Below are 23,060 nucleotides of genomic sequence, written 5' to 3' on the forward strand. Positions count from 1 at the left end.
GCATGCTTTCAGAAAATGTGTGTAAACAATCGAGAAAAACTGTAAAAACAAGATCACTATATAGCCCAGCGGTTTTGTCATAAAAACAAAACAACAACAAAAACAAAAATGAATTGCCTAAGATGTCTCAGACAATTAAGTCCCTAGAGTATTTTTATTTGAAAGGGCACATTTATGGTTTTGAGTATACCTAACCATGTGATGACATGTAGTAATATATACAAATAAATATATATCTAAAATAATAGATAAATAATATCTAATAAATATATTTAATGTATGTTTTCCAGGTATATCATGCACAAATGAGACAGAACTTTGCAAGGATTGTTTTTCGGAAACATGTTTTCTCCAGTGTTTATTGAATATATATAGTTATTTACATATTTCTCAAAGCACTTTCTCTCCATATTGAGGCAAATTGTTTTTAAAAATAAAAGTCACACTTCAAATTCATCAGCCAACCAGTTGCAGTCCAGTGGGCAGGGCTAAGGCTACCTGGCTACAGACATATGCCTAGACATACATGCACGCACGCACGCACGCACGCACGCACGCACGCACGCACGCACGCACACACACACACACACACACACACTGAAATGATGAAATGATATCCGCTCTTCAGGCCATTTCTGGGACATGGACATCACAATGACATCACTCCATTGACCAGTTTAAAGCTGACGCAGCAAACTTGACTGTGCTCTTTATTTTTCCATATTCATTCTTAACATTTTGCATCTTCACTTTGATTGGCTGATAGATTGACTGATATATTTGCAAGAGTGAGGATATGAACAGTGGTTGTGCAGTTCTAAATTTCTTGATGACGTATAAAATCTAAAGCCATATCCAGTGTCTGATGGGGGGACAGTAAATATAAGAGGAAGTCTGTGGAGGTTTACATTTTCAGTTACGCAGTCTTTATGCAGTCTCTGTTCGGCTGCATCTGAAGTTCAAGGGTCACAGTTACATCACCGTATCTCACTGACAAAATCTGACCTTTTGCAACAAAAATGTCATGTTGCCATGGACACATACTGCTTTGTTTGGATTACCAGAGGCACCAATGATTGGTGAGTTGAATTTTTGACCTTTGCTTCGCAAGCTTTCAGGTAGGTGGCATTGAGTCCTGTTCAAGTGTCTGGTTTCCTGTGAGGGTTGAACCTTGAGGAGCGGTGGTTTGGTTAGGGCTACCTGACCTTCTGTAGTTCCTCTCGGAGCCAGGCTGGTAGCGGCTGACCCAGTCTGTGCAGCAGCTTAGATAATTCAATGTTCTGATCCCTGTAGAATCTGGAGAGAAACGCTCGTGACTGAAAAAAAGAAAAGAAAAGAGCGAACAGAATTTTTTTTAGTGAGCAGAGCAGCTGCAAACTTGGTTTAGAATAAAGGGGTGAAACAGGACACATTTTCGGTATGTTGTTATTTTCGGTCTTATGGTTTGGCACGCATCTGTAATGAACATATGCTGTGTTATACTATGATTCACTATAGCATCTTTCACACATACAGTCTTTACTGTTAAATTACTGCTAAATGACCGTTTAGATATCATGTGAGAACAGGACCGTTTCCAAATTACTGGTAAATTGCAAACATATGTTTTTCGCTTGTGTGTGCCATGTAATATCCATAAACAGAGTAAGATAGCTCCGCCTACTCAGACTGATGGCTAGTCCACCCAATCAAATAAGACACAAAATATTTTTGTGGGAAAGGGAAAAAAAAGAAAGAAAAAAAATCACACATACAGTAGGCTACATGAGAATAATTGCTCAAAAACATGAATTTAGGCTATATTTTTTGTTGAATATCAAGTTTCAGAAATCATTATTTTAGTGCAGAAAAACTGTTTTAGCCAATCAATAGGCTAGTAGTACTGTTTTAGCCAATCACAGATTGTATTGGGGAGAGGAAGATGAGTTTACTAGTGAAATAGACTAATATTCAACACGCACGAGGCGAGCATGTTGAAACAGATATCTTGATTAACTATTAAAAAAACAAAACAAGAATAGAGCCTGAAACTACACTCAATGATGTCGACAGTACAAACATGTCAACTGATTACCCCACAACGTCTTATCTCCCGTCCACCAGCACCTCCTCTCAACCCAGGCCCATCCTTCAGAAAAGCAACCTACCGGCTGATTTATCCACACTTGAACCACCTGCTCACTCAGCCCCATTTACGTGAGTTTCCGCGCACGAAAAAATCCGGCAAGTCCAAATATTTTGCTGCCACTGAAGTCCACCCTATTCAACAAGGTCCACTCACTTTCAAATTTCTGGCCCCGCCACTGCTCTGGCGCATGTACGGTGTAGGCATGGCTGCCTGGCTTTTTTCTTACTCAACATTTTATTATATATTTGATATGATAAATATAATATATGATATAATATATTAAATTTGATATGGTGTTTTATTGCATTGATAAATAGCAATGTAGTTCTGTCAGGATCACTATCGTCAAATACGACTGGCAATTGCATACACTAATGATTGGCGGTATGGTTCTGTTCTGGGCAAGAACTCCCTGCGCATCCATGCAGCCTAGCATGGATAAGAGCAGGGAGAGCAGCAATAACCCAGGGTGAACAGAACAGAACCAACATGAATGTATTGCAGATATCATTAATTAATTTTAATGTACAACATAATTAGAGAATTTTATTCTGATTCAAGGGGAATCAGAATGCCAAATCCTGACTGACGAGAGGAGGAGCTGGGGATGGAGGAGGGTAATTAGCTCCTGAGAAACGCGATAGCTGCTGATAATACTGAAGGAGCTTATATATGTATACAGTGATCAGTGGATCAGCTGAGAGTCAAATATAGAAAATACGATTGACAATAAGCAAACAGTTATGATTAGCGGTATGGTTCTGTTCTGGGCAAGAACTCCCTGTGCATCCATGCAGCCTAGCATGGATAAGAGCAGGGAGAGCAGCAATAACCCCCCTTAGGGTAAACAGAACAGAACCAACATGAATATATTGCAGATATCATTAATTCAAGATTTTAAAGTACAACATATTTCAAGAATTTATTCTGATTCAAGGGGAATCAGAATACCATACTGACTGACGAGAGGAGGAGCTGGGGATGGAGGAGGGTAATTAGCTCCTGAGAAGGCGATAGCTGCTGATAATACTAAAGGAGCTTATATATGTATACAGTGATAGGCGTTGTATTCCTATAGGTAGACGTCGATCAGCTGAGAGTCAGCTGATGCGAGCTTGACAAACGTGACCTGCCAGAACTGACGCTACGCTTAATCTCTCTAACAGTAGTGTGAGTTCATAATAACATTTGACCTTGTCAGACTAGCAATTGTTATGTCTAATGTTAAAAACTTGTAAAGTTTTGTTAATTTATTTAAAAACATTAATGTTTCCAACAGGGCCGTCCCAAGATTTCCATGTGTAAATTGGAACTGAAACTGCACCATCCATTGAGAGAAGAACCAAAACAACGTTCTTCCGCAAGACAGATTCAGTTAAATTTTTTAACCAAAAGAAGCCCATAAGTTACATACTGTTGTCATGAGCTGGGTTTGTTCTCTCTCTCTCTTTCTCTTTCACTCTGGCCCTGCCTGTCTATTTTCCCTCCTGTTAGCGTTTGCGCTGCTTCTCTGTGACACCTGTTCTCACTTTAGTCTCATTACTTTCTCTCTACTTCTAGCGTTTGTTCCCCTTGTTCTTTGTCGGATTATTTCGTGTGTACGTGAGTCATGCCTGTGTGATATGTAATCTCCATAAAGATTTAACTTTTATTTAGGGATGCACCGATTGGGAAATTCTGGGCCGATACCGATACCGATGTTTAACATAACAACTTGGCCGATGGCCGATGCCGATGCCGATGTTTTTTCTTTTTGTTATTTATTCCTTCTTTTGTGCCACGGAAACATACAAGTCTTTCGGCTCTTGATCACACTATCCTAGAATGAGCACAAATTCAATCAGACCAATTTATGAAACAAAAAAAACCTTTAATGTCACTTTCTGGTTGACAGTTATAACCTTATTTATAAGTTCTTTTTCAGTTGTTATGAAGAGCAATATGAGAGAGAAATTTGGTAATCATTGTCTGACCCAACGAAAAAAACATTATAATATTCATTTTATTTTTCGTGTTCGCATTTATGAGGGAAAAAACACGGGTGAATGTTCATACCAAAATATTTAATTTTAAGCGCGCACGCGCTCTTCTGCGAGAGAGAGAGAGAGAGAGAGAGAGAGAGAGAGAGAGAGAGAGAGAGCCCCGACCGCGCGCGCGCTCTCACTCACTATTCAGAGCGGTCAAGCTTCCCCGTACTTTTTGACAAGAGTCCTTGACAGGGAGGCCAGAGTTTCTTTGCAGCTCAAGTCGGCGGCGGTGTGTACAGTTAACGCTCTATCTGTTGACGGCGCTGAGGGAAAAGCTCCCGCCACTGGAAGAAGCAGTCGCCGCCCATTTGTGTCCTCCTGCGCACCCTTCAAAGCCGTGCAGAACGTCTTCAGCACTCGCGGATCGTGCATACTCCGCCGCTTCTTCTGCTACACACCATGGTCGTTCTTTTCTCGAGAAAAGGAGTTTTCTCATAGAAAATAAATAAATAAATGCGTCATTGTACCCAGCACTTCTGAAAATGCACTTCCGAATGCGTCTCTGTCCCCAGCATATCAAACCAAACTGACGCCCATGTGACATCGGCGAATGTCATTTTTATTTCCCGATGGCCGATGGCAGTTAACGAGGCAAATATCGGCCGTTACCGATGTTCAGCCGATGCATCGGTGCATCCCTACTTTTATTATCTTGTCTAGTCTAGAGGAGTTGTGCTCGTCTTGTGTGCTTTCTCTGGCCTGTCATCCTGCTGCTGGTGGCCTTCTACAGTCTTCTCTCTGCGGCTTTGTGGCCACAAGGACTGTGTTACTGCCACGTGAATTACCAGCTCTGCAAACCATTACCAAGACGGGAGTCTTCCGTTTTTTGCATACCTTCTGTAAAGTACACTAACTTTGAGTTTTTTCCAGTTCTGTGTCGTTGCATGACAGACTGTCTATGTTAATTCTTCATTAAAGACTATTGCAAGAACTTGCCTTTGTACTTGGATCCTCTGTTTCTTCTGACAACTGTAGTTTTAATTTAAAGGTCAGAGTTTTCCCTGCAGCAACATTTCCAAAGGATTGGCACATATGCATCAAACAGACACAATGCAGTAATTCTGACTAAAATATACATTATTTTGCTTCAATATATCTGTTCAGTATACCACCGTTTAATAAAAAAATAATAGAAGCAGAATTTTGTTTTGTTTCCCCCACTGCTGTACAGAAACGTACCGAACCATGACTTCAAAACCGAAGTACATACCGTAACTTAATTGTTGTGTACAGTTACACCCCTAATATGTACAATATGAACCATGTTCTTAATATGTGCAATGTTCTTAAAGAGATCACAAAATTAAAATTGTCATTATGTACTCATCCTCATGTCATTCCAAACCTTTGACTTTTGTTCTTCTGTTAAACACAAAGAAAGATGTTTTGAGAAGTTTTGTCCATACAATGAAAGTCAATGTGGTCCAGTGTTGTTTTGGACTCAACTGACTTTCACTGTATGGGGGAAAAAAACCCAGTTGAAACATTCTTAAAAATATCTTCTTTAGTGTTCTGCTGAAGAGAAAGTCGTACAGGTTTGGAGTGACATGAGGTGGGTGAATGTAAGTTTTGTAACAGTTTTTTATGTGTGTGTGTGTGTGTGGAAAAACAGTGAGAAGGTAAATGGAGAAATATGAAGCGAGAGTGAGAGTTATTCTGTTGGTCTCAGTTATTTAGTACATGTTAGCTGTTGCAAAATTGAACAGTCAGAGGTCAGAGTGAGTTCTCTCTCTCTCTATGACCCAAATTACTCAATGATAGCATGCCTCTATAATGCAGCTCTAATCATAAAAAATTAAAGGCTCCATTTTGCTCAGAGTTTACTGTTGTTATGTGGTACCTCAGAGTCCATGGCTGGGTACTTGCGGCCTTTGCTCTTCCCCAAACATTTAGTCCTGCCTCCTTCCAACAGCTGACACCAAAAGCCCTTCTGAGGATCAAACCTGTCAACAGATAGAGAACTCTTTACAATCTCAGAGACTTCTTTCTTCAAAAAACATATAATTTGCATATTCATTGAAATATATACTGTGCATATTGCTGTTATTTCTTTCTCACACTCAGCAAAGGAGAAAATCTGGAAAACTCCAGAATGTGTGTCCCCTCACACACAAACAGCGGTCTGACTGACAGATGTCTGCTGTAACCGACATGGTCTGGTTTAATAAGCATTCAGAAACACATCAGCAATCTTTTAACAGCTCTCAGCAAAATGCGATATAAAATATGTGTGTGTATTGGTTCTTTGACAAAGCAGTAAGCAGAGTGTTACTTTAAAACATGAACTGCATGTCACACTTGGCGCAATGTATTTTTGTTTCACTCTCTCACTCTTCGCCTGTCTTTCTCTCGCTCTTTTTTTGGTCACACTTACTCGTTTTCCTTTTTTGTTGCTCAAAAATGTGCTCAGATATTCTTTGTTTAGTTTCAGTCCCAGAAAATACAAAGAGAATAAAGCAAATATAAGTCATTTTCTCCCAACTTCGGGCACTTTTATTTCCCCGGGGATTCATATATTTTAAAACTAAGAGATTTTTTTTTCGCTTTATGAAACTTTTTACCATGCTCTATTTTTTAGCAAGGTAAAAGCATTATATTTAAATGCCTATATAAAATCATCTGTAATTTTGTCAAATTATGCAGTCAGAGCTGATTTTGGAGAGTATGCATTATTCTGTAAATGTAGATTCTTTATGGATAATTTATTTAAAAATAACCAGACAAACATCATTTGGATTCTTTGTGTGATGGAATTAACAATCAGCAGTGGAGGACTGCAAGCCAGTGGCTAAAATATCTTTACACATTAATGGATACATAAAGTATTGGGAACATTGGGGTCTCTTTCACTAAGCATGTGTGTATGCACAAATTTGTGCGTGAAATCTACATATGAATGTTTTCAAGAACAAATCATGATGCACCAAAAATGTTCGTACTAAAATTAATTTAGGAACAACTGAAACCACACGCACAAAAAAGCACTTTCTCTGTGCTGCCTTATAATCGTGCTAAGAAGTCCTATTTCATCTTAACACAACTTTAATATTATATTATATTATTTTATAAAAAATGTATGAATAAAGGTGTTTATGGTGTTTGAACAGGTTTTGAGAATGACACAACTGGCATTGCTCTCTCGAGGATCTGGCGAGAGCGTGTCTGCGTGTTGACGAGAGTGACGAAAGGCTGTAAAGGAAAGGTTATGCGGAGGTTATATGGAGATGGTTTGGGCGTGTTTTATGCAAATAACTAACCTTGTGCCGCTAATTTAAAATACTATAAATTCACTAACATTAGAACGAGATTAAGAAAAAAAAAGATGTGCGTACACGTGTCATATAATCATAATAATTATTTACGTACACGTAAATCATGTAATTCACGTTGTGAATTATGCAGAGATTTTTCGTGAGAAGTTCTCCTGTGTGTACAAATACGTAATAATCCACACGATTATTAGAGAATGAGACTCATTGTTTGTTTCCCATGCATTTTGATATGCAAAATTGTGCAAATGTTATTTAATTGTGTGTATTTAGGATAAATAAAATGTTAGCTTTCACATTTTCCAAAAGAAAATGTTTCAAATATTAATTTCCTTCAAAGAATGTTATGAAACACAATATATATTATGAGATGTGGTGGAGATTCATTAGCTTTGGGGAAAATGACAGAACTCTTCTGTAATGCTTGTACATTAACTGTTGGACAATCTTAGTGGACAAATTAAACCAGTGAGTGTGAAAAGTATGTTTTAAGAGGGTTTATTTTAAAATTCAGCAAGGCCAAAAGTAACCAAGAAGCACCCATAAAAGAAATGAAAGCAACAGAGGCAGAGGGAGTGATGTATGACATATGAGACGAATGAAAAGCAGAGGATGATTGTTGAAAGACAGAGACTGAAACAAAATATGAAATGAGGAAAGCAAAGCCACAGAAAGAAGTGATCGTAAATGAAAGTGACAGAAAACAAGAAAAAGTAGAAACAGGCATGATGAGAGAGAGAGAATGAAAGGAGATGTGTGGAGAGATGAAGTGAGAGAGACTACACAGGGAGGTTATTAATAAAAGCCAAAGATTGATGGAGCTGTCTGTGGTAGAGAACACATGCAGAGACTCACAGAGCATTTAACACACACGAGAGAGAGAGAGAGAGAGAGAGAGAGAGAGAGAGAGAGAGAGAGAGAGAGAGAGAGAGAGAGAGAGAGAGAGAGAGAGAGAGAGAGGACTGAAAAGGATCTTTAATCTTTCGGCCTCTTATGTCAATGGTATTGATAATACCATTGATCACAATGCGAAATCACAAGCAGCGACTATTTTTCTTTCTTTCTTTTCTTTCATTTTAGGTCCTTATTGGTTCAGGATGCACTAACAAATAATCTTCAATACAATTATCGTATGCATTACTTTAAAGGAAAGGCTTTTTATTTAGGGACTTTTGACATATTTTTCTCTTCCAAAGTTGAAATGAGTAAATGTAATTTCACTAAATATGTTAAAATACAATATGATTTATGCACATGGTTCAAAATTAACATTTTACCACACTTGCTAATGGTGGGTGGACAAGGAAAATGTATCTGCCACAAACATTTCTCACTGGCCAGGTATTTCTTTTTTTAAAAGATTTATTTTTGGCATGTTCTACCTTTTTTATAACCATGTATTTCACGTTTTTAATTAAAAAAATATGTATATATATATTTGCCTTCATTTCACTCAGTGAAAAATCATATTAATCTTGTGGTTTAATGTGAGGAATATTTCACATACTGTATGTGTTACCACATGCTGTTCTGGAGAAAATAAAAAACTCTGGTAAATGTTGTTAGAAGATGTGTTGTGAAAATTGTTTTCTTTTAGACTTTTATAACTCTAAAAACTCTTTTATAGATTTTATAAATCATTCAAATATGGGGCAGTCGTGGCCTAATGGTTAGAGAGTCAGACTTGTAACCCAAAGGTTGCGGGTTTGATCTCAATACTGGCTCAAAACAACTGAGGTGCCGCAGTAAATGGATGCCCACTGCTCCAGGTGTGTGTGTCCACGGCTTGTAGTGTGTGTTCACAGCAAGAGTTGGATCTTGCTTACAGTTCAAACATGACTTTTGCAAAATGTTGCATTGCGCACATCATTCCCTCCTCTCCTCACTTACTCCTATTATGTTTTCAGAATTGTGAGAATGTACATGACACTTTAAGAGCAATTTAACACAGAGAAAGTGTCAGATGCCTAATGAGCTGTTTTTAAATGGAGAGGCCAGATGAAGTTAATCCTCTTCCTCTCATGCGGTGCTAATGGCTACAGCCAAATTATCACAATTAATCTCATTCAGACTCTGTATAGATTATACAGGCATCAACTGCTGAGAACACGGATCTGTCAACTCATTTTATCAGCTGATTCTCAAACACATGGGACTAGGGACAGCATGGATGGCAGGCTTACTCCTGTATCGTATCTCTGGATGAGCCTGTGTCCATCTGTGTGCGTACAGTAAGTATGTGTATGGTCTCGTTTGCATATCCAAGTGGGGACCAAATGTTCCCAGAGAGATAATAAAACCTACAAAAAAACAACAACTACATTGTCTGGACCTACATCACACAGCTGCATAAAGTAATTGTTTATTTGTAATGCTCGCAATTTATTCAATAGGTTTTGTACTTAATGAAAAAACAACAACAATGCAAATTTATTTATTCAATTGGACATTATGACCAATTATATATATATTTCATTAATGTTTAGTGTTCAACAAATTCAACATGCGTATAATATATATGAGTGAAGCATCGTCCTTGATTGAAATGGTAATGCGAACACCAGTGGAGGACTGCAGGCCAGTGGCTAAAACATCTTTAAACATTTAAGATTACATCCATAAAGTGTGGGGAAATTTATTTTATCATTAAATTATTAGAGATTAACATTTTCGCATTTGCATTTCCTGTGCATTATATACAGTTTGAGATTTTGTACCATTCAAAAGTTTAGGGTCAGTATTAAAAAAAAAAGAAATTAATACTTTTATTCAGCAAGGATGAATTAAATTGATCAAAAGTGTCAGTAAAGACATTGAAAATAACCAAATCAACAGATTTGAATGATTTCGGAAGGATCATGTGACACTGAAGACTGGGGTAATTGCTGCTTAAAATTCATAATAAATTATTTCAAAATAAATTAAAGTAGAAAAGTTCATTTAAATTCATTTTAAATTGTAATAATATTTTGCAATTTTATTGTTTTGTATTTTACTGTATATAGCAAATAAATGCAGTCTTGGAGAGCATAAGAGACTTCCTTTAAAAATAAAAATAAAAATAAAAGATTACAATTAGAAAAGTTCAGGCTTGGGGTTAAAGTTAGTATATAGTAATTGTAATTATGCAATCACTGGGATGTCCCCACTTGAAATAAAACATATGGTGTGTGTTTATGTGTGTGAGCCTTACGTGAGTGCCTGGGAGTAGTTGTAATAAGGAGTGACACCCAGAAATTTCTGAAGCTCGTCCATCACTTTAGCTGGGTCAGTCCTCAGTTGCTGTCCATCAATAATCATTAGCTACAGGAAGAGATAGAGAGAGACAGACAGAAGTAGAGGATTCAGAAAAATGTCCAAATAAAAGTCCTGAACTCAGCCAGGGTTGGTTCAGAGTCGACCACTGACAGATGTGTGTTACCTGGTTTGGAGGGTAGTATGTGAGCCATCTCTCCAGGTGTGTGGCGTACAGTCCAGGTACGAGACAGCGGTTTTGGAGAGAGCGCAGCTCAGGTGGAGCGAGCTGGTCTGCTGAAATGACCTCATAGAAACTGAACTGCAATGCTGCTGGGTCTTCATGAGCCCTCTGATGCTGCCAGTGAGATTAAAACTACTTTACAAATCAAAACCAACTACACAATGACTTAAATATCAGTATTTATTCTGATTCTGACTGGTCATCAATTGCAAATTGGTCAAATGCTTTTGTATAATTGTAATATTGTTGTCTGTCTTGTTGTTAGGCCAATTCTTTTTTATTATCTGAAGATGATCTGCAAGTAAGATAATCCAATGATCCAATGAACTCAAAATAATATTTATTTGTTAAGTAGCCATGTAATAAGCGAGATAATGTGCAGGGCTTAAATGGTATTTAATTAAATGTAATTAATGTTTCTTTAATACAGGATATGAGATTGCAATGCTTTTCTTTTCATGTGCTTGTGATGTGCAGTATAGCAGCTTCAAGCTGTGCCCTCCTGTGCATCCTGTTGATGACACAATCTCTAACTCGCGTTTACACCCGGTGATGTTATCACTCACACTTACACATATTCAATCTCTCCACAATATCACACATGAACATGTGCATGATTGGTTCCTATATACATCCACCAAGGAAGGATACACAAACTCTGAGTGATTTCATGGATATATACTGTATATATACTACTTTTCACTAAAAGACTGAAAGGGTGTACTAAAGTATAAGAAAATATCAAACCTCTATAGGTCAGGAGAAGTCATGAGGACCTGCACAGGTATTTGTTTAAGCTCTATACCTTCTATACCTATACCTTAATGGATGATTTTTGTATTGTTTTAACTCAAGTTAACCCGTTTCTATTGGAAAAATCTTGCTCCCCTAAAGTTTACATGCGCATGACTTTCCGATTTACGTAAATATTTTTGAATATTACTATGAATATAACATGACAATAGTATATTTAAAATAAGATGGATATGATAATATGAATATAAGACATGTTTTATGTAATTCCTTTATGGGATAATAAATGGGTTTAGTTTATTTTGATGCATTTATTAATCTGGATTTTAGTAATTCTTTACAGTATTTTCATTTTCATTCTCATGTACCTATCCTTTACCTATCACATTAATGTTTTATGTATTCTGACGTATTTGTTTGACAGCTTGACTTTTCACAGCTGCTGATTTTGTAAAGCAGAATGATTTTTGTCTGGACATGCGCATACATAAATGACTGCTCCATTACTCTGGATATTCCACAAAAGGCGTTTACATGACCCAAAAGTCTGTCTACAATTGAAAAGATTAGGGTCGGTAAGATTTTTCAATGTTTTTGAAAGTCTCTTATGCTCACCAAGGCAGCAATTATCTGATCAAAACAGTAAAAATAGCAATATTGTGAAATATTATTACAATTTAAAATGACTATAGACTATTTTCTATTAATATATTTGAAAATGTAATTTATTCCTATGACGGCAAAGCCAAATTTTTTTAAGCATCATTACTCCAGTCTTCAATGTCACATGATCAACCCTTCTAATATGCTGATGTGATGCTCAAGAAACATTTCTTATTTTTATCATCAATGTTGAAAACAGTTGCTTAATATGTTTGTGGAAACTGTGATAAATTTTTTGGGATTCTATGATAAATAGAAAGAACAACATGTATTTGAAATAGAAATCTTCTCTACCATTATAAATGTATTTACAATCACGTTTGATTTCACGTTTTTTTTCTTTAAAAACACAGAGCCCAAACTTTTGTACGGTAGTGTACATAATCAAATTCTTGTGCATGTAAACATGATCAATGGCATTGATTTTCTTTTACTGTACAAGCAGTCTCTTTAATCCACCCATACAACTCTGATTGGGCAATTCTACTAGTCTTTGCTTTGTTATTGGTCAGTGTCGTACCTGGTACCAGCTGTACGCCCTGTCTGAAGGGTTGATCAGCAGAGTTAGGATCTTGGCTTTAGGCAGGAGAGCAGCGGCTCGTTTGGGGGTCTCCTCAGAAGGAAAGTAATTTGCACTTTTCTCAAACAGGAAATCTGTGCTGACATTAGAGGGTATGGGAAAGAACTCCATGTACCTTTGAGAAGAGAGGTGTATTGAGTTAGAGAACGGTGGGACATTTTGCCATATCAGATTTAGTCCCCTCCACTTTTTGAAATAGCTTGAGGCGAGAATATATCAGGGCCAATGACAAATAAGAGTTTCCTAGATAAGGAATTATTAATATCTATAAATAAGAAGATATTTCCCTAACACATTGAATACATATGTTCGGAGCCACTAATTAAGAATTCATTCCCACAACTTATTTGTTCTAGATATGTTGTACTAATTTGTTATTACTACGGCCACAAATTAATAAGTTGCCCCTCCCCCCCTCCAAAAGGTTTTTCAATATATTATTGGAAGTAAATTAAAAAAAATGTAAACTTTGCTTTGCCCTGTCATAAACAGGTCAAATCATCTTAAGAGATATTCTAAAAGACTTTTCCTAAAGAGGGTCCACTTTATGATGTAATTTTCTGTTCTATTTTCTGCATGTTAGGAACACTATGACTTTGATTTTAGCACACACAATTCATAAATTAATAATATTTTGATATTAGAAATTAAGAACTTAAGTCACAATAGCAATTCAGACAGAAATAGATGTAAAAAATATTTGTAAACCTTTCTGATTGTAATATTATCATTTATATTTAAATTTAAATTTGGACATGAACCAATTCTCTATACTATGTAAGCTTGGTTCTGCAACAGAAAAAAGTCACAATTGCCTGATATAAACTTGTGATATGAGAAATTGCAAGTTATAAAGTTACAATTGTGAGATATAAACTCACAATTGCGGGTTTTACAATTGTCACAATTATAAAAAAAAGTCACAACTCTGAATTTATTTCTCGCAGTTGCAAGTTTATATCTCGCAATTCAGACTTTAGAACTCACAATTGCGAGTTTATATATATTTATCAAAATGTTAAATTATTAAATGTAAAATTAAATCATGTTAAATTATTTGCGTATTATCTCATTAATATTCATGAGCTACGTCTTCACCATTTTGTGACATCATAACCATTGCATACTCAGCCAAAAACACCTTTAAAAAAGTGAAACCCATGCACAAAAGTGTCTGGAGCACAAGTACATGTTTCACACCCACCAGTCGATGCCTTTGTGATAGTTGTTGGTGTTGAAAAACTGAACTTCCTCGAATGTTTTCAAACTGGGGAAGTTGCTGGAGATGAAGGGATGCATGATCAGGAAGAGGTAGAGCGCTGTCGTGCCTGGTGAGAGAGAGAAAGAGATGAAGGGAGAAAGGAGGAGGGCAGAAGAGAACGGAAAAAGGAGGAGAAGTAAATCAGCGCGCCCTTCCCCTGTTAATGATGAAATTATATCTGCAGCTGATAGCGCTGAAGAGAAACATTTCGGGCCAGGAGATTCAGCCCACAGACCAAGAAACTAAGAGACATGGGATCAATACCCCATTTACCTTATGGATTTTTTTTCTTCTGAGTGTGTGTTGCGAGTTTGTGATACAGCAGGAAAGAAGATGAGTGCAGAGAGGAGAAGTGTTTAACAAGACAGTGTCTTGACACCAATCAAAACCTTACAGCCCCAAAACAGCGCTCTGTCTTTGCCTTGTTCTACCCTCAGCCCTCTGGGGATGTGTCTGTGTTGTTCTCCTCTCAAGCTCAACGCCCATGGTTGCACTTTCATCATTTCTAGCAGCACAAGGTGAGATATGAAGCAGGATCAAGGGGAACAGCGAAGCGAGGAGATACGTGCACACACACGGCTTTGAAGCCCTGCAAAAAGAAAGACGGAAGAAACACGCTCTCGTAACAGAAGTAGAGAATTACCTGTTTTCTGAGGCCCGACCACCATGAACTTGGGCAGCCTGTCGCAAGTCTTCTCTTTGGACCAGATGTCCTTATGCCGTTTATCATCACATGGGTTCTAAAAAAAACAACATCATAAATGTGATTAGGCTTAAAGTTCAATCAAATCAATATATTATCTGTTAACAGAAGCACGGAGACAGAGGACAGGTCATTGTCTGTAGCTCGATGCCTGTACAGTATATGGATCATCCTTGGGATCATATTCAGATCTCATATGATGATATTAATAGATATTCTAAAAACCTATTCGGATGGAATTCGTTTTCAGGACATACAGTATGTCTGTACTGTAATTGTTACTGCAGCAATTTAATAAGCAATTTATGTCGAGAACAGGACAATATTAAATTCACTTGACATCTTTTTTTGTAGTTCTAGTCAAGGCTGTAACACCTATGTGGCATCTTTTAAATATAAAACAAAATTTGAACAACCACAGAAAAATGCTTGAGAAAAAGATGCTAAAATTGTGCAAAACCCCCATAAATCCAAGCGTCGTCCCTGTGAGAAGTTGTAAAGTGCAACTGTTCATTTTCTGGTGGCTTGTCATTGGTCAGTGCGCACTTGAGACTTGGAGTGCTTGATGTACAGCGATAGTTACATAGCCTACAGGCCGCAGAGAGTAAGCTTTTTAACAACATGTCAATTTGCAAAGGACTGCTTTTCCCTGTGGTAACTTCTTGAGGACATTTTATGTAAGGTAAAAGATACTGTATTTAAGAAGTCAAAAAAAATTGTTAACTGGTCTAAAAAAAAAAATTATAAAAAAAAATTAATACATTTTTAAAATGTTTTTGAAAGAGGTATTTTATGCTCAACAAGGCTGCATTTATATATATATATAAAAAACATATAGTTAAAACAGTAATATTTTGAAATATTCCTACAGTTGAAAATAAATGTGCAATTTATTCAAAATGTATTCAAAATAATAATAATTAATTGATGGCAAAGCTGAATTTTCTGCAGTCTTCAGTTTCACATGATCCTTTAGAAATCCTTCTGATATTCTGATCTAACATTCAAATATAATTTATAACCAGTTTTCATTAAACTATGGAAACTCATGAAGTGTTAATCGTAAATAAATTCAAATATTTGAATTAAAGACAGTTTGTGTCTTTCTATGACTGACCTGCCATAGCGGGTGCCTCTGCTCCGGGAAGAGTGTGAAGTACTTGTGTGCGAGCTGCAGAGGGGGAAGTGTGTGAAGCCTCAGGTTGGTCCAGCATTTTAGGAAGTTAGCCAAATTGTTGAATGTATATAATCCCAAGCGGTCATTCCCATAGTTGGAGAGATGAGTCATAAATATACTGATCTACAGAGAGGAACAAAGAGAGAAACTTTTCATTCATCCATCATAAGTAAATACTTCAAATTGCCATTAGTAAACAGAAGCCTTTGCTACTATAACATTTAAGCTAATTTCAGCTACAGTGACATATGAACGTGATGACCTTAGTTGTAATATCCCAGTGTTTCCTGTAGGTGGCAGTATTGTGTATATTAATGTTCAGGTCTTAAACCTTTGCTCCTCCATTATACTAACACCTTTTCTCATAACAGCATTAGAGGAGAGAGAAAACCATTTAAATACAAACCAACCCACATTTGTCCATTTTAGTCGCATTAGTGCATGATTTTATATGTCAAACATGTGTTGTAAACAGCCCAGCAGATGTTGAGGTGATGTTGATCATTTGGTTTGCTGGCATTGTTTGATAAAGGCTAAATGTCACCTAGCAACCCTGTAAACTTCACTAGGGTGTGCTGATTTCCTGCGTCAGCCCCTTTATGGGGTGGTGCATGGCACCCCTGGGGCACATTCAATTACTGCAGGCCGATCAGCGGTCTTTCATATGAGGTAAGCCCAGCGGATGCGTCCACTTCATGTGGAGTGGAGCTGTAATTCTGATGTAATCCACTAGAGTAAGGTCATTTGCGGACAGTGTCTGTGGAGATTAGGATCAATACAATTAACAAGGGTCTGCTGAGAGTAGAGAAAAGAGGAGAGGAGTGAGGGGGGGAAAGACAAGAGAAAAAGGAAGAGTGGAGAAGTTTTACTGGGTCTCTATGCTTGACTGGTTTAGTAGGTTGCGTTGCAAGAGGAGAGGAGAGGGAATATGTGGCCTAGTTTAAAACACACACTCCCAGTAATGCCAGGCAGGGCCGTCGCTAAAATACACCCGACCCAGGGCAAAGTTTTTATGGGTGGTTCCCCTACTCACTCAGGTGCAATGAGATAGAGGCCCTTTTAGGGGCACCCCTCATCACAGGGTCCGGGACAACATTCCCAGTTGTCCCTCCTCAATGACGGCCCTGAAACAAGGCATCCTTCACTTCTACAATAAAATCACATAAAATTACATATACTGATAATCAGCTTGATTTATATTTGTTTTACAGCTACTAATACATAATCAGTCCTTTTATATTATCCCATTTAAAGTATGTTAAGTAATAGTATCAAACAATGCCATTAAATACTGTGAATTTAACAGGAAACAACAGTGCTCAACACTACATAAATGTAACGGCATTAAAAAAAATAAAACACTACTAGGCCACTACTAATAAATATTCACTACCACTCAAAGGTTTGGTGTCAGTGAGATTTTTAATACTTAATACTTTTACTCAGCAAGAACACTTAAATTGATCAAAGATGACAGTAAAGGCATTTAAAATATTTAAAATAAATGCGTTTTTTTAAAAGTTTCTAAATATTCATCAAATATTCCAGGGGAAAAAAAGTATATTTTGTGGAAACATGGAAATATTATCAGCATTGATGATAATAAGAAAGGTTTCTTGAGCAGCAAATCAGCATATTAAAATGATTTCTGAATGATCATGTGACACTGACTGAAGACTGGAGTAATGATGCTGAAAATTCAGCTTTTTTCATCACAGGAAATAAATTACATTTTAAAATATTTTAAAATAGAAAACAGTTATTGTAAATTGTAATAATGCATAAATGAAAAGTTTTAAACATGCAATAATGTAAACAATACTATTATTAATATTAATGTAAATTAAATAGGCTACTGTATATAAATAAAATAATAATAACAAATATTTATAATGGACATTATGTTTTTACCTTTGATTGTTTTATTTTTACTCTTTTACACATTACAAAGTAAAAAAAAAAATCGGTTGTTCATTTCAATTATAAAAAACAATAACAGTCAATCTCTAATAAACACATAAGTACATGAACCAGCAAAACAACAAAAGACAGCAGAAGCAGCACAAACTTTACAGCTAACTAAGCATCCACTAGTTTTAGCAGAACTTTAGCACCGACATCAATTCATTTTCCACATAACTCCTACATTTATCATGAAATGAGATCTGCTATATTATATATATATCTGTTTATTAAATTGAAGGTAAAAGAGAAGACTGTGATCCATTAGAACAGGCAGTCTCCTGTAAGCTGAAAGTGTTTTATAATCAGCCAGGATCTGGTTGGAGCGTGTAATGGACTCTGTATCAGGGTCTAAGTGCGGCTCCCTCAGAAGGTTGCAGTGGATGTGGTAGCGGCACAGCAATGGCAGAAGGCTTTGATTGATGGATGGGATGCTAGGTGACCGTGAGCAGGGCGGGGAATATTTATGGGATAATGAGACAAGTTTAGCAGCTTCTGTCACACTGGCATGCTTTATGCCGGACTGGTGTAACACACACTCTCGCGTACACACTCGCAGCCGCTGAATTCAATTTAACCCTCACGGGAAAACGAATGGGACCCGTGATATTAAAAAGATGTCAAGTATTATAAAGTATTTTGGTGGGATTGTGGTGAATGTTCGCCTTTGCTCCACACACATAAGAACACAGGCTTTTCCCATATATACAACATCAATCTGACCACTGAACGAGTTCTGCTGTACCACAAACAGACTGATCAAGATATGATTTATGCTGCGCTTTCAGCAATCAATAACAAACACACACATAGGCTTTGTAAAATAGACACCAGAAAGCAACAACGCCTACACACACAGCCATAGGTCATATGATTCATTTTACCTAGCGCTAACAGCCAGGGCAAAGAAAGAGAGCAAGAAAAAAAAAGAGGTGAAAAAAAAAAGCATCCTTAAAGGATCTCAGGTTCCAAAAGCATCTATCCTGCTTGTCCAACACACACTTGAGAATGCCAGCACAAGCTACCATTTTAACAGCTAAATTTGGACTACCTATTGAACACACACACACAAACACAGAGAGGATCTAAAGGGTTCCAAACAGATGTTCCTTCTGGAAGAGGTTCAGGACCTGACAAAATTATAAATCACTAGCCTGGAAAAGACATGAAAATTTAACCAGCAAACACACACACACACACACACACACACACACACACACACACACACACACACACACACACACACACACACACACACACACACACACACACACACACACACACACACACATACACAAACACACACACACACACACACACACACACACACACACACACACACACACACACACACACACACACAATTGGGACGTGAAGTTCACACAAGAGGCTTAATAAATAGTACTTCGTTTGTAAGTACAGTTATTGTGAACTTATTTGGTTGCATCATTCGGCCTTAAAGCAAGACTTAGCTCTCTGTAATGTGTAGTCATGTAACATGATGTTTACCTTTATAAACCAACAAACAGTCTTCCAATTTCATTTCATCTTGTTTTGCCTTACATAACGGTCAGTAGCAACAAAATTACATTTCCATTGAGTTTGAACAGAAGAACAGTGAATACAATACATAAATAATCATGAAATATAATAAATCGTATATTTAAATATCCAAATATAGCAAATATTAAAGAAATAAATATTCTAAACTCTAAATATTAATAAGTGGCAAAATATAAAAATGGAAAAAGAACAGTATTTTACAATCAATTTAAACATTAAACAATTTATTATTTTTCAATAAATGCCACAATTTTGCCATCTGAGACACATTTTGTAGATGGTAAAAGATAACGTTTATTGGTGCATCACAGAACTTCTCAGTAACCAGGCTAAGTTGTAACAAAGCTTGCTCACTGGACCTTGGACACTCAAACTAACAAACACACACAATCCCAAACATACTGTAAGAGCAGGTAAAGTTAAACTTTTCTTCATTCCCCAATAAGCAACAATCAATTTTACTAGAAAACTAAAACTGTTAATTGTGTATTCTAGTCAGCTCACCATAATAAACCAGTTTTAATGTTGTATATACTTTTAGTAGTCTCAACATAAATGTCTATTCTACTGTTCTATTCTATTCGGTTCTATACAGTACACTTGCAAAATCCAACTTGATCTCTTTTTTCTGTTCTATGTAGTATTAATCTTGACCTACTTGTTCAGATTGGCGCAACATGATTATCACATGTATACGTGTAATGACTTGGCCTGGCCATGGCATTAACACACACACACATGGTTAGGTTTTCATGTTTTAGGGGGACTTTCCATAGACATAATAATAAAGTACAGACAGTATATTCTATCCACTTACACTAAACAAAACCTAAATAAAAATGTGTTTAATATCACTATTAGTAAGGATAGTATGATCTCTGTATAATATCAGTTTTAAAATGCAAGATATTTAAAGTGTGCCTAAAGTATACTTGCAATAGTTTCACTTTAGCATAATCATATACAGTATAGACCTTATGTAGCCCCGCCCCTTTCCAGCGCTGCGCTCGTTGTCTTTTGACTTCCGGTCTGTATTTTCACAGCGATCTTACGTATTTATGAATGAACAGCTCGTTTTAAAATCTTCCCGTTCTAATGACATTTGTTAAGTCTGCTTTAAACATTACAATCCTCATGATAACTTTCGTTAACTTTACATTAAGTAAATCCACTTCAAAAGCTAATAACTCCTGGACAGCAATGCCATAGAAATATACAGAACGACCGCAAAAACGGAAGTTCAAAGACAATATTGTAAAGATGGCTGCGCCCTCGTTTCTCTGGCACATAAGGTCTGTACTTAAGTTAAGTTTAGCTTTAGTGTGACCTCAGCACTATTTCTGGATAACTAAAGAGCATTAAATACAAAATTAAATGTTCTAATTTAGCAGACTTTAAGTATACCAATTTAGTATACTAAAAGTACAGTTGCAGGGTATTTTAATTAAGTACATTAATATGTAAATGTATTTGTAGTATACTTAGCATAAAATTAATGTATTTCAAATATATATTTATTATTTTTAGGACCAACCAGTTTTTTTCCCTTCTTTTTTTTTAAAGATCTGACATTCACTTCCCCTCTGAAAGCTATCCCAAAGGACTTGGACTCTTATCATACATTTATGGCACGTTGACAACTTTTTTGTTGTTGAAAGCTTCAGTCCAGTGTAACTTCATGATTAAAAATGGTAAAATTCATGATTTTGCATTTCCCCCCAAAAAGGTTTAAAAATTCAGGAATGCAAGAATAGGAGAATTTTCATGTTTGTATATTCTGATGTGTAACCTACAGCTGATTTTTCACTGCTAAATGTATTGAATAATATATATCCAAAAACAGTGGTGCTGGACAACCTTCTTGCTGTTTGTATCATACTCTAACTTTCTCTAAGCAAGCGTAGCTTAATAAGACTCAAAATCAGACACAGACACCCCCCCCATCCCCCATCGGCTCATTTAACAGGAGAGTCCAGCTGGAAAATTTTAGCCTCAAGTATCATTTCTCTCTCTCTTTCTGTCCTTTATACAGTCTCTCTTTCACTAGACACAAACAAACTATACTCCCTCTCTCCTTTTCTCTGATTGGACATCCTTCCTTTTCTTGTACAAACTGTTTAGTTCCGCTTATAGTCTCTCTTTCTCTCAGTCTCTCACAAGTTCTTTGACAATCATCCATTATCAGGATAATTGAAAGTTGACATCAACATACATAATGATGTCAGCTGAATTTGTTGTGTTGCTCTTAAAGGAATAGCTCACCCATTTTTTAAAATTCATCACCCTCATGTTGTTTTAGTCTCCAATATTTGTTTTTCCGTGAAAAATAAAATCTTTAAAGAATAATTTTTTATGTACGTTTATAAAGACCACAGTGTTTCCAATTAATTACCTAGAAGAATATTTTTTACCCTTCTCATAACATAAAAGATCACTGAAGTCGCAAAGATCACAATGTCTATCGCCTTTGATTTCGCAAAGCATCTATAAATCGAACTAAAATCAAAATTATGAAATGTCTTATTGGGCTTATCCAATCGCACAAACGTATAATGTCTTATAGTCATAAGTATATAGTCTGTTGTGCTGTGTGTTTCAGAGTGAAGCAAGACACTGTTTCCATTTACACGTGAGCAGCTCATGATCCAATATTTACATGCGTGCAGCTCATAATCTGGTGTTTTCAGCGTCTCAGAGTGGCTAAGTTCAGAGTAATGCAGTAATGCAATGTGTACCAGCTGTGCTTTATTTTCGCATTCACATAATTTTTTGTGGACAGATGATTACAGCATTTTACTAGATTTATAATGAGAAGTGTTTGTAAACCTGTTGTCACAGAAGCTCAAAGGTCTCCCTGCAGTTTTCTACCAAATTGAAATCTTCAACTTTTGCAAGTATAGAAATTAAGACAGAAATAAGTACTGTAATTTTACTAATCTATACTTAATGTGAAATACTTAAATTTTATTTTAAAGTGCAATTATATTACAATAGCAATATGATGATGATAATAATGGGCATGAACGAGGGTAAAATGGAGTGTCAAAAACAGTGTTCTCCCCTTACGTTATGCTCTGTTAACCTGATGTTCTCAAGCAAAGGACAGCACAGCTCTCTCTCTCTCTCTCTCTCTCTCACACACACACACACACACACACACACACACACACACACACACACACACACACACACACACACACACACACACACACACACACACACACACACACACACACACACACACACACACACACACACACACACACACACACACACACACACACACACCTCATTTCAGAGAGAGGACCTCAATAATGAATGGGCAGATAAATGAGTTTCCATTAAAGCCCTCTGGACAAGGAGACAAAGAAGGCACAAGGCATGGCAGAATTTTTTTCTTTTTCACTTCAATCAATGTTATACTAATGTTTTTTTTTTTCAATATAATAACAATTTTATCACTGCCATAAAATGTTTAATCGATGCTACTGAATGA

At 36.6% G+C, this 23,060-nt stretch overlaps 1 protein-coding gene across 2 annotated transcripts in view; it reads right to left on the reverse strand.

Moving 5' to 3' along the window:
• Positions 1–327: 327 nt before the first annotated feature.
• The window catches only part of ndst3 (N-deacetylase/N-sulfotransferase (heparan glucosaminyl) 3), a 60,456-nt gene continuing 37,723 nt past the window's right edge, over positions 328–23,060 (reverse strand). For both annotated transcript variants that reach the window (XM_082164674.1, XM_082164675.1), the window contains 8 exons: positions 15,980–16,162; positions 14,803–14,899; positions 14,103–14,226; positions 12,839–13,013; positions 10,846–11,016; positions 10,618–10,727; positions 5,996–6,098; positions 328–1,316 (listed from right to left, as the gene is read on the reverse strand). In XM_082164674.1, the coding sequence (XP_082020800.1) occupies positions 1,197–1,316; positions 5,996–6,098; positions 10,618–10,727; positions 10,846–11,016; positions 12,839–13,013; positions 14,103–14,226; positions 14,803–14,899; positions 15,980–16,162 (1,083 nt within the window). In that variant the 3' untranslated portion in view covers positions 328–1,196. The remainder of the gene's footprint in view (positions 1,317–5,995; positions 6,099–10,617; positions 10,728–10,845; positions 11,017–12,838; positions 13,014–14,102; positions 14,227–14,802; positions 14,900–15,979; positions 16,163–23,060) is intronic.

This window comes from Leuciscus leuciscus (genome assembly GCF_965113295.1).
Source record: "Leuciscus leuciscus genome assembly, chromosome: 3".
Taxonomy (NCBI): Eukaryota; Metazoa; Chordata; class Actinopteri; order Cypriniformes; family Leuciscidae; genus Leuciscus; species Leuciscus leuciscus.